Source organism: Cololabis saira, chromosome 3 (genome assembly GCF_033807715.1).
Source record: "Cololabis saira isolate AMF1-May2022 chromosome 3, fColSai1.1, whole genome shotgun sequence".
NCBI classification, from domain to species: Eukaryota; Metazoa; Chordata; class Actinopteri; order Beloniformes; family Belonidae; genus Cololabis; species Cololabis saira.
Genome location: NC_084589.1, coordinates 27685860 through 27703016, shown reverse-complemented (window position 1 = coordinate 27703016; position 17157 = coordinate 27685860). Strand labels below are relative to the sequence as shown.

The following is a 17157-nucleotide window of genomic DNA, read 5'->3' as shown; positions in this document are numbered from 1 at the left end:
GAAGGACACTTATAACATTCTCCAGAGAAAATGTCAGCCTCATCAGTCGACACAATGGAGTCATTTCCTTACAGATGTTTCTGCTCAACTCTTCTAACTTAAGCAAACATATTTAAAACACCAGACACTGAAAACAGCAGCTGAATAAATATAGACAAGCTGGTGTTCCAAGGTGGAGGGAAAAATATTTATAAAAATAAAAGAAGGTACAGCAGAAACAGATGAGTGGTATTAGTAAAACAATGTGTTTATTATTAAAAGAAAACAGTTTCTTTTAGCGTATATAGATGGTGAAATTGAGGAAAACCTGCGTGTTAGTAGAAGTAACTTATAGAGGCTTGAATAAATGAATGTGTTGTATTGAAATTGATATATTGTAACAGATTAGCTGATCTTGGAACTGTCAGCTGTCGTGCTGTCTTAGATCCTTCCAGTTTTGTAGATGGACATCTTGAACCAGATGGTGAATTAAGAGTCAAGATGATTTACGAGTTAAGGAGGAAAGTGGTTAAAACTTTTCAAAATAAAAATGAATAAAGGATGTACATTTTTAAGTGTTGCGTAACAGTTATTGAATTCAAACGTACTTTATGATGCATAAATAATATGCTATCGTGAATATTTGATTTAGTAGAGTCTTTTACATAAAGTGGCTGCTAGAGAAAGATTTTGAATGATTAAATCAAACGATACAAAGCAAACTCGAAAGAACTAGAAGTAAAGCTGCAAGATTTAAGATTAGTTTATTTTAGAAAGAAAAAATTAAAATAGTCAACACTCAGGATGCAAAGAAAGGATAGGCCTACATAATAAAAAGCAGAGTCTAAGCAGGAAATGGAAAGAAATACTATAAAGATCAGTTAGACATTTGGCAGTCATGAGGTGCTACGAAGGAAAAAGACTAACATTTATGAGAGGTATGATTACTAACTTGACTAAAGAAAATAACAGAAACGGAAAAGAAAGAGGCCAAGATGACAGTCATAAGAAAATAGTGTGCAGGGAAGGAAAGAAAAGGAAAAAAAGAGTAACTGGAAAAACAAAGGCAGCGAAGAAACACAGCAGAAAAGGGTGAAATCACAGAAAGTTGGAAGGTTGTTTCAGTGAGAGGATTAAATAACAGTAAGAATATATTTAAAAAATCATTAACAATGGTACCAAGTTGTTTACAAAATGGGATGCAATACATAAGATAAAATAAAAATAGAACAGCAAGAAAGAATTAAAATGTATGAGTTCTATAAGGCTGTGATGGGGAAAAGTATGGTTTTTCTTCAACATTATTTTTCTAATTGCTACCTAACGTCCATGGCTCTTGTGTTAAATACTTTCATTCTTGTGCATTTTTTTCCTCAATCTTAGATAATTAAACCATTACTATAATGAACTATAAATAAGCCACTTATTGAAGAGTATATATATATATATATATATATATATATATATATATATATATATATATATATATATATATATATACAGTATATATATGTATGTATGTATGTATGTATGTATGTATGTATGCACTGAAAACAACCCAGAAACAAAGTAAGTGATGAGAAGAAAGATTGAAAAAAGCAGGAGAAAGAACACCAGAGGAAAAGAGAGGGAAAAAACACTTTTATTTAGAGGTAAAAGTCAAACACAGCAGGAAAGAGTGGAAAAGAAAAAAAGACAGGCACAAGATATCGAGGATAGAAGTCATTCAGCAGTTGGAAGAGAGGAAAGAGGCAGAAAAAAAAACAGGAAGAGAAGGTAATAAAGGGTGATGGCTCAAGTATTGACAAGAAGACGGTCCAAATCTTGGCAATGGTACTGATGAGGCGCCCTCGAGCGAGGCCTATAATCCTCTGGCTGTCTAAGAGCTGAAAGTCTTTAACTGTATGATCTAAAACAAAAGGAATCTAGACTGTTTGGATCTATGAACAGAGACATGGAGAGGAACAGAAATCACAAAAACCGCAACCATTTAACTGTATGAAAAGCTAAAAATGTATGAGAGGTAGATTTTTAGAACGAAGAAAAAAGAAAAGCAAAGAAGTTACACTCATCTGGATCCAACAGCGGTTTTGAGGTTGAGTTAGTGAAACCAAGTGTCACAGCTGTCTCTCAGTCAACTGAGAAAGTGAACAATATGCTCACACGCACTCACACAAACACACAGTCACACGCTCAAAAAAACAAACCTGCTCAAAAATAAGTAATATAACATTGTACAACATGTTTTTTGTACAGTTTGACCCCTTTTAGATATTACACACAAAAAACTCACAGTATTTTTCAACAGCTAATGCTTCTGTAGCATCTTAAAAATCCCCAAGCAAAATTCAGTTAAAGGTTTGAAGTAACTGTCTATAAATACATCCTTTTCAGTGTGCTTCAGCAGGATGGGCGGAGGACGGGTCCTTAAGGGTTTAAAACTTCAGTCTGCTTACTCTCTAAAGATGAGGTTGTGATGGAGATGCCATTTTTCCAGATTTTTGAGGTTTAAGAGCTCATAACCGGTCAATCCCAGAGTTCATGGAAGACCCTCTCCTCCTGCTCCCCCTTTGCCTGGTGGATCAGTACGGGGTGAAGCGGTTGTATCCTCCTCTGTACAAACTGGCCTGTTGACAGAAATGGTGTTCCACGCTTAAGAAAGATGTTTGCAAATACACACCAGAAGCTGCATATTGTGTCTTGATTCAGCTCACCATTGTACCAACTCCATATGTCGTTGTTGGTCCAACTGAGTGGTGATAGGGATCTGCAGCTGTGGCGTAGACTCGTCCGTACCTGGGCGGAGAGGGAAGCAGATGTAAAGCCACAAAGACGTCTCATTAACATAATCCGCCATCTCTATCAGGCTAACTGTGCAGGTGTAGTTATAGTTGAAAGATGTTCCTTCAAAATGTAGTTTGATTTATATTTAAACCATACAAATTGCTTAACTTAAATGTATACAGTATCTGATTGTAAACAAGAGGTGATGCTTCATGCCATCACCTCTTGGTTTGCTATTTTTTTATGTAAATGATTACTCAGCTGACTAGTAATTATCTACCTCTTCTTACTTTTTCCTTTTTTTTCTTTTTTTTTCTACCCTCTCACCCCTCCCCAGTTATGTTGTACATAAATCATGTCCCTTTTTTTTCCCTTTCTTTTCTCCTTCCGGCCCCATCTCCACAATCTGTTTACCCTACAACTGCATAGAACCTTAAATTGCACAACCGAACAATACATATGACCTGGTTTTGCATTGCTGCAGCCCATTCCATCTTCACTCTCCCCTCCCCTCCCATCCTTGTCTTTCCCCCATTATAGCACTTTAACTTTAAACCCTCAGCACTTTAATCGTAACCAGCACTTTAACTTACTCTGGCACTTTACCGCCTAAACTTTTAACTGCTTAATGTGAAACTATGTGTGTAATGTATTCACTATTGTAATATATGTAAATGTCTGTAAGATCGTGTAAGTATTAAGATTGATGTGTCAGGTTGTTCTCCTGTTCCTTCTATCTTAAATAGAAGCAAAATAACAAGAACAGAAACTTTTTGCACGCTTTATTTGTATTTGTTCTAAATTGTTGTTTAACTTGTCTTTCTTTTATATTTTTAGCCGGGGGACTGCCAATGGAAACTAGCTCTGTAGCTAAAATTGGGTGCATTTGCATTTTTAATTCTAAATGTATATGAATGTACACTGTCCCTTCCCAAATAAAATGAATTGAATTGAATTGAATTGAATATAATTTAAAAGAAATATCTGAATTAGGTTTAAGTACTTACTTACTATCCTAAGAAGTTGTTATATAAGACTTAAAACCTACTTTTATGTCATGACAACCAGAACATTATGATCTTGTGCTGGTCTGCCTACCCGTCACTGTAGGTTGCTGTGGCTGCAGATGCTGATTGAGCCACTCTGTAAGCTGCTGCAGGGTAGCCACCCTGCATGGGAAATTAAACAACATAAATATAGAAACATAAACTGATTCATACACTCCAAAATAAATAAATAAATAAAAAAATGTGTGACATGTGCAACCACTTACATAGACTTCTGTTCCATACAGTCCATCCTGATATACAACCCTGAAAAAAAAGAATCAAGCACTGAAAACATGTTCAGCTTGGAGTAAGTAAAGCAAGTACCACAGAGGGTGATTTCCATTCTTACATGGTAAGGCACATGGTCAATAAAAGATGAGGAAAGGAATTATTGAGCACCTAAGACAACTGCACTTGCACTCAGAAGTGATGTAGTCTGTTCTGAAATGAACTACTTTAAATATTTTGCCCCATATGTTCTTATTGCATTGTACCTTTGTTCAACATAAACATCCAGGGCTTTTGATTTGAGAAAATAAAAAAATTAAATTAAAGGTAGGGTAGGCAACTCTAAGCATTTTTCTCACCCAGAACACTTTTTGTAACATTCAGCAAATATCGCCTCACCGCTAAAAACTGCCTCTCTCTTGAGGATATAGCTAGTTAGTTGTATTCCACTTATCAACAGATGTGATGCCATAGAGAAATCGCTTACCCTGCCTTTAAGGCAATAACACAGAAAGAAACCGAAAAGAATTTCCTTTGAAAAAGGATGGTCTGGTCTCTCCTAAGGAAGTACTGAGGCATCTTTCCATTAACATTTAAATAATTTGACCAAACTGTATCATGAATAAAATCTAAGTGATTTATTTCTTTGAGTTTAGAACCTCCTGGAGTAAAAATGATCATTTAACTGGACTGAAGGTCATACCCAGGGTAGGCGGGCATAGCAGTGGGTGTGGCAGCAGAGCGAATGGTGTTGTAGACAGCCCGACCTCGGCCACGCAGCGCAGAGCCCCGGTAGGCCAGGGTGGGAGTCGCTACAGGGTAGGGAAAGCTGGCGACTGGAAAGATGAAAAAGGGTGGGAGAAAAGAAATTAACGTTAGAATGAATAGTATGTTTTGTTAAAGTATCATTTTTTCCTGTTGGTTTAGTCTTGAATTTTTTCAAATTGTATTGTATTCAACTGTATGTTCATTGTATTTGCAAAGCTTTTGTTCACTGTTTATGTATCCTTCCTTTCATGTTCACTCTTTTATCCAACTTTCCATTATAATCAGATTTTCTTCTAAACCATGGTTCCACTTCCTGTTTTATTTTGTAGTACTCATTTCTCTTGATCATTCCAGTTTTGTGTTAATCGTTACCTTCATTCTGAATTCTTGTTTTAGTGTACTGAAGTTAATTTCAAAATAAAATAGCTTACTATTATAGATGTGTGTACTGATTTTGACAAATGTAAATGCACATGGATGATGTGTTACTTTTGGAAAAACTTCCATAGTACAACTGATTTGTTTTCCCTCCTGTACTGAACCCCTTGATGCAGAGTGGAAACCAGTCCCCGCGGTGAGGTTTTTAGTTAAGTTGTAACATAAACTAACTTTTATGCTGGTATATTACATGTGGAAATTTGTTTCGTAAGTTCATTAAAGTCTTCATTCCCTGCAAGAGGTCTTCATCTCATATCGCTCATCAACTCACCTGTATAGAGTTCAGGTGCAAACATTGCCCCCATGACAGGGTTAATCTTCCACCCAGAAGCTGCTAAGAAAGAAAGTAAAAAAAAAAAGAGTGTCAGCCTCAATGTTCCCTCTAAGCTGCGCGCGTGCGCAATCGCGCACTGCCCGCATATTCTCAGCGCACAAGAAAGTCTATCCAGCGCAGTGCTTTAAGTGGGCCGGTACACGCCGGTACGGAGTACCCCCATTTCTCAATATTAGCCTCTGGCGTACTGGGACTTCTCATGAGCTCAGTTCTCTGTTCTCTCCTTGCGATTTGGCTACAGGGGCGTCGCAACGCGACTGCCCCTCGTGAGACGTTCACTCGCAAAGCCTGATTTATGGTTCCGCGCTAAATCGACGTAAGCCCTACGCCGTAGGGTACGCGGCAACGCGCAACGTACATGCTCGTCGCCGCGTACCCCACGGCGTAGGCACTGCGTTGGTGTAACGCGGAACCATAAATCAGTTTACGGAGGTCCCGCGAGTCGAGAGGAGGAGAAGTATTCAAGGATTTGGGGAATACAAGGACCTGTGGGGATCCCGGACACGAGAAAGTCTGAAGCCTCTGCTAAAAGCTATCCATACCATTGCTGTGTCTAACAGCAGTACTGGAGTTGATGGGGGATGAGGGGAGATGGCACCCCCCCCTGAAATAAAAACGGTCCAAATCATCCCCCCCTGAAATAAAAACGGTTTAAATCATCCCTCCTGAAATAAAAACGGTTTAAATCATCCCCCCCTGAAATAAAAACGGTCCAAATCATCCCCCCCTGAAATAAAAACGGTCCAAATCATCCCCCCCTGAAATAAAAGCGGTTTAAATCATCCCTCCTGAAATAAAAACGGTTTAAATCATCCCCCCCTGAAATAAAAACGGTCCAAATCACCCCCCTGTAAAACTGTCATGCCCCCTTTCCATCCCTTATGTCATTTCATCAATGAATGTGGTTTTACTGCTATTTCAACATTTAGACTCATCACCAGAAAAATAACACCAGAAAAATAACTTATTTGACAATTTTCACCTGTTTCAAGTAAATTTTCACTTGAAATAAGTAGAAAAATCTGCCAGTGGGACAAGATTTATCTTCTCATTACAAGCAAAAAAAATCTTGTTCCACTGGCAGATTTTTCTACTTATTTCAAGTGAAAATTGACTTGAAACAAGTGAAAATGGTCAATTAAAACAAAATTTTGTCAACATTTCAACTTTTTTGCATAACATTTTTGACTTTTCTTTCCTCAAAATCTCAACTTTTCTCTGGACATATTAACTTTTTTTCTCAACATTTCGATTTTTTTTTCTCAAAATTTCGAGAAAAAAGTCGAAGTTTTCACCTGTTTCAAGTACATTTTCACTTAAAATAAGTAGAAAAATCTGCCAGTGGAACAAGACTTTTTTGCTTGTAATGAGAAGATAAATCTTGTCCCAATGGCAGATTTTTCTACTTATTTCAAGTGAAAATTTACTTGAAACAGGTGAAAATTGTTGTTTTTTCCAGTGACGAGTCTTGTTTTAAGTGTAATGAGATACTTAAAAATAAAGCGTACATATGTGATGTTGCTCACAGTCGTCCTCAGTTTGCTCAGGGAGCTTGTGTGTGTGCCCAGATACATGAAAAATTAGAGGGAACATTGGTCAGCCTCCTTCATCTTTAGGAGAACTTCTGAGGATTAACCAGAATGCAAGGCAATGAAAGAATACTTCTGTTTCTTACCTGAAATGTCACCATTAACGAGAGGCGTCTGAGGTTTCTTTGTAACTACTCTTGCAGTGGCATTATTAACCTGAGAAAGCAAACAAGAAAAGAAACCACAGAAAAGACTAAATATGGCAAATGTTTATGTGGACACCCATAAATCAAAGGAAATCCTTCCTCACCTCAATCTTTCTCCCCTCTACAATTGTCCCATTCAGCTTTTCTCTTGCTCTATCGGCCTCAGCAGCGCTCTCAAAAGTGACAAATCCAAAGCCCTAAATGTATGTATGTTCATATCATTAATTTACCTTAATTGAATATTAAAACAGACTTAGATCTGATAATATAAGTGGTTCTCACCTTTGACCCCCGCTCATTGAAGATGATTTCTACATCAAGGATTTTTCCAAATTGCTGCAAAAGTCAGAATATCTATTTTTAATCAAAATAATGTCATATTTAATGATAATATTTGAAAAGGTGTAACATTGTCACATTCACTTTCAAAAAGTAAGGTGAACATCATACCCCGAACATCTGACGTAAGTCTGGGTCTCTGAAGCGGAATGGGATGTTGGAGACATGGAGGCGCTTGGGTTGGGCTTTACCTGAGCCCTCCTCTTCACTCCCGCTTCCCGCTCCACCCCCCGATGACACAGACACGCTCAGAGACTGGTCAGACGTCACAGGGACCAGAGCATCTTCCTGACAGCGGGAAAGCCAGCGCGAGGATAGGAGGAGAATGGTTGCGTAAAATATGGGACGTGAAGGAACAAACAAAAACAGAAAGATGGAGAAGGAATGAGTGATGAAGTCAGTCCAACAAGCTCAGCAACATCTCTCAGAGAGTTTCTGATTCAGTTGCATAAGCATCACGTGGCATTAAGCAAAGATCATTAACATGTCATCAAGTGATCCAAACCAAGTTCAACAGGCATTCAGAAACCAGTGATCCCTCTCAGGCAATTGTAAGAAGGCATGTAAAGGGCTCCATTTTAGTCAGGTGTCTTGAGGAACATGCCTGTAGGAGAGTATAAAGACTGAAGTCCAGCACACTAACATGGTATTAAAACTATGTGCGCTCACTCCAGCTGGGGTAAAGACTGAACATCTGTTCTACTGGTAAACTAATTCACTCTCTAAGCAGCTGTAAATACATTAAATATAGTGTACAACAGAGGCGAGTGTATACTTGTGTGATATCACTCAGAAATCACATGATTCAAAACCGTACGACCTCATGATTAAGGTCTTAAATACTTCTAAGCTGACCTGAAAGATATTTGCTCTCGTGTAAAATTCATGTAAAAATTATGTTGTTTTTTTTTCCTGAATATTTAAGAAAATACTCCAAAGAGGCTCTTTCGGGTGGTCTATATAGTATATATTTTGACCCATTAAACAGTCCTAGTAGGGACTTAGTATGGCTCACTTTCAGTGTTAAAGACCTTTGATTGGCCAAGTGTGTCCCTTTTCCTTGGCTTGTATGTCTCAATTAAATCAGATTTGTTATTCAAAATAGCGGGAAGCCTTTGTTAATTCAAAGTTTAAGATCACACTGTTTGTAGACACATCTTTCAAGCTGAGCCAGTTGAGAAGACACAGGTGCACCATCAGCAGCAAGCAGTGAATAAGGAGATTGTGAGATCGCTCCAACATTGATCTATGATTGTTAAATGAAAGTTACATTCTAAGGTACAAATGAAAATACCCACCACTTGTAGTAATATGCCACATTACTTGATTTTCCATCAATGCTGTGCAGCTGAGGTGCAGTTCCTAGTTTTACTGCTTTGTAAGTTTGCACGTTTTTAGGGACTTTAGAAGTGTACTTTAGAGGATATATATTGATCAATAATTCAATCATCAATAAATGTCATCTCCCCAACCCCAATAAGACTTATACACCTCTGCATTATCACCCTTAGTGCTCTGTGCTTCACTGTCAGATGCATGCATTCATATCGGACCAGCTGCACCCCTTTTAACAAGTATTAAAGCTATCTTTCTGTCTTTATCAAAGACTTTCTGGTGCACCAGATTAATAATTTTCCCATGCAGCATCATGTAACAGACATGTGAATAGACAAACATGTTAAAAATTGGGAAAGGGTAAGCATTTAAAGGTCAATTTATAACCATAATCTGGCAATCGAGAGTATTTGGAAATGGAAGGTAATGGATGTGTGTTCACTTTGTGTTTCTACTTTGAAATCTTTATCTTTGTTGAAGTTCTTCCGAATGTTCAGTTTTTGCTTGATCCATGAGAGGATACGTACAGTAAAGAGAGCTGTGAGGAATTTGAATCATTTGATTTTCAGTTGATGATGCACAAGAGTCGTCACTTCTGTTGTACACTGCGCATTAAACCTGTGCTAAATAACCTGTGTGGATAAACGGCCTCATGCAAAACAATTCAACGTCTTATGTGCCAAACCCAAAACATTCAATATCCCAAAATGCACCACGATGCTAGTGTGTTCTTGTGTGTGTTGCTCAATCAGCATCGTCGACCATTACAAGGAAAGTGTTAAAAAATGTTTTAAGACAAATAAATATGTGGGGAAAAGAAGAGTGGAAAGATCTACAGGAAAGGCAAAAAAACAGTGAGCTTGAGCAGCAAAAGAAAGATCACAGAGCACAGAGGGGAACAATAAGCATTGAGAAAGTACAAAAATATGTGCCACTCTAATGTAAATAAAAATTGCAGTCTTGAGTATTAGCATTCTAGTACCAAGAGGCAAATCAACAGTGAAAAGGCCTCAGTGCAGCAGTGGAAGATAAAATTAAAACCAGAGTAAAGAGGGCAAAGACAGTGTGCAGGAAGCTTAAAAATGAAGAGTGATGGAAAAAAAAGGCAAAGGGGATAAAAAAAACCAGAGTGTCAGTCTGGGGTCACGGTGCTGCTTTTCTGCCAAAGGTTAAAGGTAAATCGTCAACGGGCATACTGTAATTAATAAGGGGGGGGGGTCGAGAAAAAAGGTAGAGAGAAACATTCACCCAGAGAGGCATTTTACAAGTCATAAACACACACAGGCCACAGGCGCACGCTACACTGGCTAGCTGTGACTAACTACTGTAGACAGCACGCTGTCACATCCACCCACACACACTCCACACACACACACACACACACACTCACACACAGGCCAGAAGGGAGGGGGTGGGGGACAGGGAGAGAGGGTTGAGTTGGGTTGCGGATGTCATGTCACGATGCAGATTTGTGTTCTGGACCTGAGCGATATTTCAGAGGGGGAAAGGGGTCATCTGGTCAGCTTCCCTCTTCGACCCCCTCCCTCCATGGCGACGTCTCAACTTTTTCCCCGAATATCAGCACGGACCCAAGTATGTCAGGGGGCTCTAGTAATAAAATATATAGACGGGGCCACAAACCATTTATGAGATGAGGTAAGATTTGTGGCAGAGGCAGGACACAGAACCGACCTGCCTCGCAGATGACACTAAACAAACTCCCAGGTCCTTACTGCCATGACTGAACTTCAAAATAATAGAAACCCTACTCCGTGTCTAAATGATTGTAGTCATCGTTTCAGTAGAAACAATTTCATCCTGCTTAGTTTTTTATGTTATCTTCAACTACGGTGACACATCTGCATTAACACGCTGAAAAGCAGCCTCAACGTGAATCACATCATGAAAGGAGCTATTACCTGATGGCACTTGGTGTATAAAATCAAAGAGACCCTGAAAGTTTAACACACATTTCAAAGCAATGCATTACAAAGTTGTCAAAGTGTAAAATTACAAACCCCCCAAAAATACCCATCTCCTTGTGGCACCTGGGATAAAATCAGGGACGTTATTATGATTAAGGTAAGGATGCATCCTCTGAAGTCATGAAAGTTTATGACAGAAGCTTTATATGAAATGAAAAAGAGAAAAAAAGAAAATAAATCTTTATTTAAAAAAAAAAAAATAGCAATTGGTGGATTCCATTTGATTTTAGGAAACAAAAATGTGGGGGAAAAATATGTAAAGAAGTCTTCTTTATAATCATATGATTAAATTAATCTTAAAGAAATCTTAATGCTAATGAGGTTTGAAATGAACCATAAAACATATCATGCACTTTACAAACATACAGATTGAATAAACTGTAAATATCAACAGAAAATACTGTAATCTTGAAAGATGATCTGTTTTACTACCGGTGAAATGAGACACAGGGAAGAAAGAAAAGTGGGGATTTATTTTCAACAACAAATCCCCTCTCAGCTGTCCTCAGCATTTCCTTACAAGGACATCACCCTGGACTTGGGGCTCTAAAAATAGAAGGAAACTCTATCTGAACACGTTGCTCTGGATGGACTTCTGAAAGGTCTACCTACTTGTCACATCAACTTACTGAAGATGTTATCGTGGGACATGATGTGAATTCCATTCACAATGTCACAAACTGCTCTTACCGTGTTACTGGATGTCAGGCCGTCGGCCCCTTCGTGCTGAGGGCCCTGATAGACTCGGAGCTGCGGGTGTTCAGGGTACTCTGAACCGGGATGCACAGGGCTAAAGTCAAGCGTGGGCAGTCTGCCAGCTGATGTTGGTGGTCCTTGACTTGGTGGAGGATAAGAGGGGGGTGGGGCGTAGACCTGGGGCAGACCCGGGTCCCCGGTGCCGGGCCCGGCCTCCTGTGCGGGGCCTCCCTGACGGATAAAGAAGAAGAAAGGAACAAATGAGCCTCTGACATGTCAAACATGTAGACAAACGTACTCCTAGATACTTTTCTGCTTTTATGACACGACTGCCTGATTTTAAATGATTATGAAAGTTAATGATGCACATACGTGCAGCACAAATCGCACCAAACAAACACAGAAAGATGCATGACAGAGCATTTGTCTTAATCTACATGTGAACCCCTTGTTTTGTTTGCTCCACAAAGCCTTCTGTGAGTTGAAAAAATGAGAATGTCAAAGTTTTCTCCAATTTTTTTCTTCCAAAAATTTACAAATCGAAGATTTAGTTTGTGAACTGTGTCTGTTTTTCTCAGGGTGAGTCTAAAGAACTGTACAACTGTACAACTCTTTTCTTAGCTCTTCCTTATTTTGACTTTACTGAGTTACCTGTTTCAAAAGCTGCAAGGAACGTTTTCTAACCTCTAAAAACCTAATTTAAGTTGATTTAGCCAACATTGTATTACATCTACAAATGCTTTAATTCAAAACCTTTAAATTTAGAAATAAAGAATATACCCATCATTCTGATAATTGGTCATCTGTTAAAATCAAACATTCAGTTCATACAAACAAAACAAAAACAGTTTATGGACATTTGTGTAGCTTCTTTTTGGTCATCTTTTGCCTAAAATTCAAGGAAAAAATGGCAAAAACCAGAACTTCCACACTGGTTTACCTTGTTTCCTGTTGCCTCTAATGTAAGATTTGGTTGAATACATTACCCAGACAAATCAAAGTAAACTACTTTGAAACAAAAATGGAATGCATTTAGTACTGGACAATATTATTGATCCATAAGAAACTGGAAGAAATGTATAGATTATTGATCTGTCAGAAACTATAGTAAATCGAGATTTTCTAGCTTCTGATTTCCTCCACATCTTTAGAGTATAGATGCTCCCATTGAGCCATCACAGAAGCACAAACCCTAGTGAAGACGTGAAAGCATTGTCTTACCCTCTTCCTGTGCTCTTCTGTTTCTGATGCATTGTTCAACAACTGCTGCATGTTTTAATGCATGCCGACCACCCGCCCACTGCACCATAAGTTGCACTCATCCACCAATCGCTTCAACCGACAACCACAGCAAAGAAGCCGAGGGGCCACACCAGCTGTTGACATCTGTAACTGTCAATCTCCTCGTTGCCCTGCACCCAGCCATCATTCACAGAAACCCCTCATGGAGACAAACGCACTGCAGACACAACTCTTCCCCCACGAGAACCATTCATGATGATACTCTCCTTGAGCTTAAAGATACAACACCATCCATAATGCCTCAATTGTGCTCAATTTCTTCTCTTTTCCAGTTAAAAATATTGTTAAAAAATTCAAATGTGCTTTTTTTTTCTATTTAGAAGAACTTCTTTTGAAACATTAGACAAGTAAAAACAATACTAAAGCCGGCTACCATGTTAATAAGGGGAAAAAAAGTCTTCTCACAGAGGTGTTATTCTTCCCTCTTTAAACCTCTCATTAAATCTCAAATGAAAAAGGGTTGGTACACTATGGAAAATGCATTAAAATAAGAGATTCCAGATCCTTGACTTGCATGTAATTACAGAGGGTTTGGATATTTCATGATTTATATCCTCAACCTCATTTAATAATTTATGTATTTTTCTTTTATTCTTCTTTTTTAATTTTAGTCTTGTAACACGTCCCAAAAAGAAAAAGGAAAAAAATGCAACAGCAATCACTAGGAAAATAGTTACATTGTTCTCAAACTCGATGTCAGAAAGTATCACTTTCATGATTTCAAGTCTTGGAGGAGCAAAGATGGGCAGAGGATCTTTCCTCATTTATTAAATGCATCAGAAAATCGATGAAAAGTTCAGAAACAATGTGTGTCTCAAAGAAAAAGTGGAGGGAATTTGCACCTGCAGTATTTTGTTGACTGTATGATGCTCTTGATAATATTAATTTAGAAAAATGCATTGTTCTTTAAGAGCGACACGTGTTGCCTTCATGAATGCATTTAAGCATGGAAGATAGTTTTTAACAAGACAATGGAAAATCACATTCTGTCCACACTGCAAACAAACAAAACAAACAAACAAAAAAAATATTTTAAAAAGGAGAAAAAAAAGAATCCTGGGATCTTTGGATTTTAAATCCCCAACAAACTCTCACAGGAAACAGAGTACCGGTATGCTTTCACGTAGAAAATGAATGACAGAAGTTCCACTTTATCTAGACATCTCTGCGTTGCCTCACAAAGGAAATGTCTCAAGGCGCTTGGCCAGCTACAGGATTTAGAACAAGTAGAAAAAATGTCCCTCCACTGCCATCTCAGATGTCTCAACTAAGTCTCAATATCTCATGTGTCCCCGTCAGCTGTTGCACTTAATAAGTGTGAAAAGTCAGACTTGCTCATTAGGAGTTCCTCCTGAGAGGGGAAGATGTTTGTACAAAAATCTCACAGCAAGTAGTTGCATCTTAATCGATATCCAGTATGTTAAAAGTTGGAAACACCAGCCGCCAAATATCAACAGGATTTATCCTCTGGATATCATCTAAATTTTTTTGTTAAGCTTTTTTTGTTCTTAAATCTAGATTAAACATGTGGATCAACCAGATCTCACTGCGGGAATATGAAATAAGTAAAACCTATATTAATTTTACTAACGTAGATGAACACAAAACTGTTGAAACATGACTCTCAAAGTAATCCCTTTCAGAATAAATTATATTTAGTGATTATTTCAGAAACTGCAGACTGAACAAGTGACAGACACAACTTATGTCCAGCTGTTTCATGTAGCTAACCATAACAGTCATGCTGGACCACATTTCCAAACATGTCAACACTAACTATTTCTCTCAAAGAGCAACCAATGAATAGCCAGATTTACCCTCCTCCCAGATAATAAGTCAACAGATGAGTAAAGATAACAGCGTCTGTCAGATATCACTGTCAGCCATCCTATCTGTCATTGTGTTCCCACAGACTTTAACCACTATCCGCCATGCCAGATTCACTATCACAGGGTCAGCAAGTGAGGAGACACATGCTTTTTTTTTTTTTTTTATTTCCATGTGTTCCATGTCTCTCTTGCCTCCTTCGTCAGCTGTCGGTTTGTGGTCAGAGGTCGACAGCTCGGAGCCAGGTGCCCCCTGCGACAGCTGCTGCAGGATTTGCTCAGGACTAACCTAACTGCAAGTGGCCAAGTGCAAGTCTAGGGATCATGTAGCTTATTAAGAGTTAAACTAAATTATTTCCATCTATTAATCCTGTATGTCCTGCTTTTTATAAAAGCTGCATTGTTGTTTTGTTAGTTAGTAATAAAAGGAAGCAGTAAAGGAAGAGGAAAGAACAGACAAATACTTTTAAGTCTGACAAAAATCCCAGGGTAGCTTTTAAAGCACAGCTGCTGAAACATAAGGATTGGTGGCTACCCTATAAAAATCAATGAAAAATATGTTGACATTCAAGAGCTGCACATGTTTACATCGGCAAAAAATGTCAGGGTGCTTCAGATATGAGTATCTCATTCTTCAGTACTTAAAGAACGAACACCTCAGTCTTTGCCAGCTTTCTTAAAGTCCCTCTGCGAAAAACAGTGAAGAAGATTAACAGATGGGGATTTTATGCCTTAGGTGCAAATTAATCAATAATTAAATGCACAAGAGGCAGGTTCTACAAATACTTTAAGTGCAGATGGCTGCGTGAAACAAGACATGCAGTAGATGTTCCTCCAGTGATTATCAGCTCTGGAGAGGAGGACTAAAAATACAGCTAGTGTGAAGCATTTTGACAAGGTAGAGAAATACCAGATGCCCTGTGGCATTAGTGGTACGTCAGGGACACGTCCTGCTGGTCTCACTCATAACAGTGGATTAAAGACAACTCCTTAAGTGTTGTTACAGTTCAATATATAACATATGTCACAGTGTATTTAACACAGATCCAATCAAGCATTTTTGATTAATTTATAATCAGACCTGTGCTGATTTAGGAGAAATAGATCACTGAAATGATTAAGGGGCAAGGTATGACTGTAACTTGAGAGAATCAGTGCCCTTTAGTGTCTTCTGCTGACTACAATGTATATTTCCTCTCTGGATGTCTATGTATGTTTTAGTGGCTTCCAATTTAAATTGAGAACCACTCATTTAGAACTTAAATATTTGCCAAAATCAATACGATAAGGGTTCATAAGTACCAGAAAAACAGCTGTATAACCTTCATGGATCCTTAAAACTGTATGTGGTAGCTATAAGAATTACTTTGGGTTTTTTGTATTTGTAGTCTTTTCATTAAATTTTTTTAATTTCGTTGAGAAGTGACAAATCACAAAAGTGGCATTTTCTGCTGGCAATATTTTTTTGTTCTTGCTTGTGTTGTTCTCTCAGATGTAAGTTGCTTTGGATAAAAGCATCTGCTAAATTACAGTAATAGTAGTAGTAATTGTGGTGAGGAATTGCAGAACAAATGAAGAGTTTACCTGAACTATGCTGGGGTAGCATGTGGTTGTCTGTGGGTAGACGGGGAGTCCATAAGGCTGGAGGATCACAGTGGGTGAGGAGAGCATAGCCCCAAAAACACACCACACACAAAGAAACAGGGAACAGAAGAAGACAGGGGAGAAGGAAAAAGGAGAACGAGGGAAAAGGAAAGGCTTGAATGCACACTGAAGAGCAAGCAATCAGACTGGAAAAAGGAGGAAAAATCCCAACCAGACGAAACAAAAGATCCAAAAGAGTGAGGGGAAAGATGGTTAGTATTCTTTTTTTTTTTAACCAGGTGAGTAAAAAAAAAAAAAATACCACACAAATATACTCCTCAAAAGAAATAATACTCTGTCAGGAAAGGACAGGATATGGAGCAGTGAAAGAGAAAACAAGTGAGCTTGTGTGTGCCCAGCAGTTGAACATGCTGCCTGACGGACAGAAACACATGCTCAGGGTCCCATTTCAGTTATATAAATAGTCACCATGTCCTTCTCGCTGAGTTTACCACCTTACCTATGTTATTCCTGCACACAATGTAAAACAACCTTTATAACCAATTGCTCAGACACAGAGTATAAACATAGAAGACATTTTTAAAAACATCAGAATTAAAATTATATGTGTCATTTCCCAGAGCTGCCATTCTGTAATAATAAGAAGCAAAGTAATAATTTGCCCAAAGACAAGATAAAACAGCCGCATAGTACACTGTTGAAGCTCGTTTGCATTTTGCATGTTGTATCGAGTTTGATCGACAGGGGGCGACAA

General features: G+C 38.4%; 1 protein-coding gene across 3 annotated transcripts; it reads right to left on the bottom strand.

Moving 5' to 3' along the window:
- Positions 1-1603: 1603 nt before the first annotated feature.
- rbfox1l (RNA binding fox-1 homolog 1, like) lies at positions 1604-17073 on the bottom strand. 3 transcript variants are annotated; one of them, XM_061716972.1, is made up of 12 exons: positions 16383-17073; positions 11665-11901; positions 7766-7942; positions 7598-7651; positions 7420-7512; positions 7256-7325; positions 5518-5577; positions 4744-4876; positions 4037-4076; positions 3862-3932; positions 2694-2775; positions 1604-2606 (listed from the first exon to the last, which is right to left on the bottom strand). In XM_061716972.1, exons 1-12 carry the CDS (start codon positions 16467-16469, stop codon positions 2562-2564), a joined length of 1149 nt encoding a protein of 382 aa, XP_061572956.1. In that variant the 5' UTR covers positions 16470-17073; the 3' UTR covers positions 1604-2561. The 3 variants fall into 3 exon arrangements, with proteins under 3 accessions (XP_061572956.1, XP_061572955.1, XP_061572957.1); XM_061716971.1 differs by having other exon boundaries at positions 5518-5580; positions 16383-17071; XM_061716973.1 differs by lacking the exon at positions 16383-17073 and adding an exon at positions 12892-13017 and having other exon boundaries at positions 5518-5580.
- Positions 17074-17157: the final 84 nt, after the last annotated feature.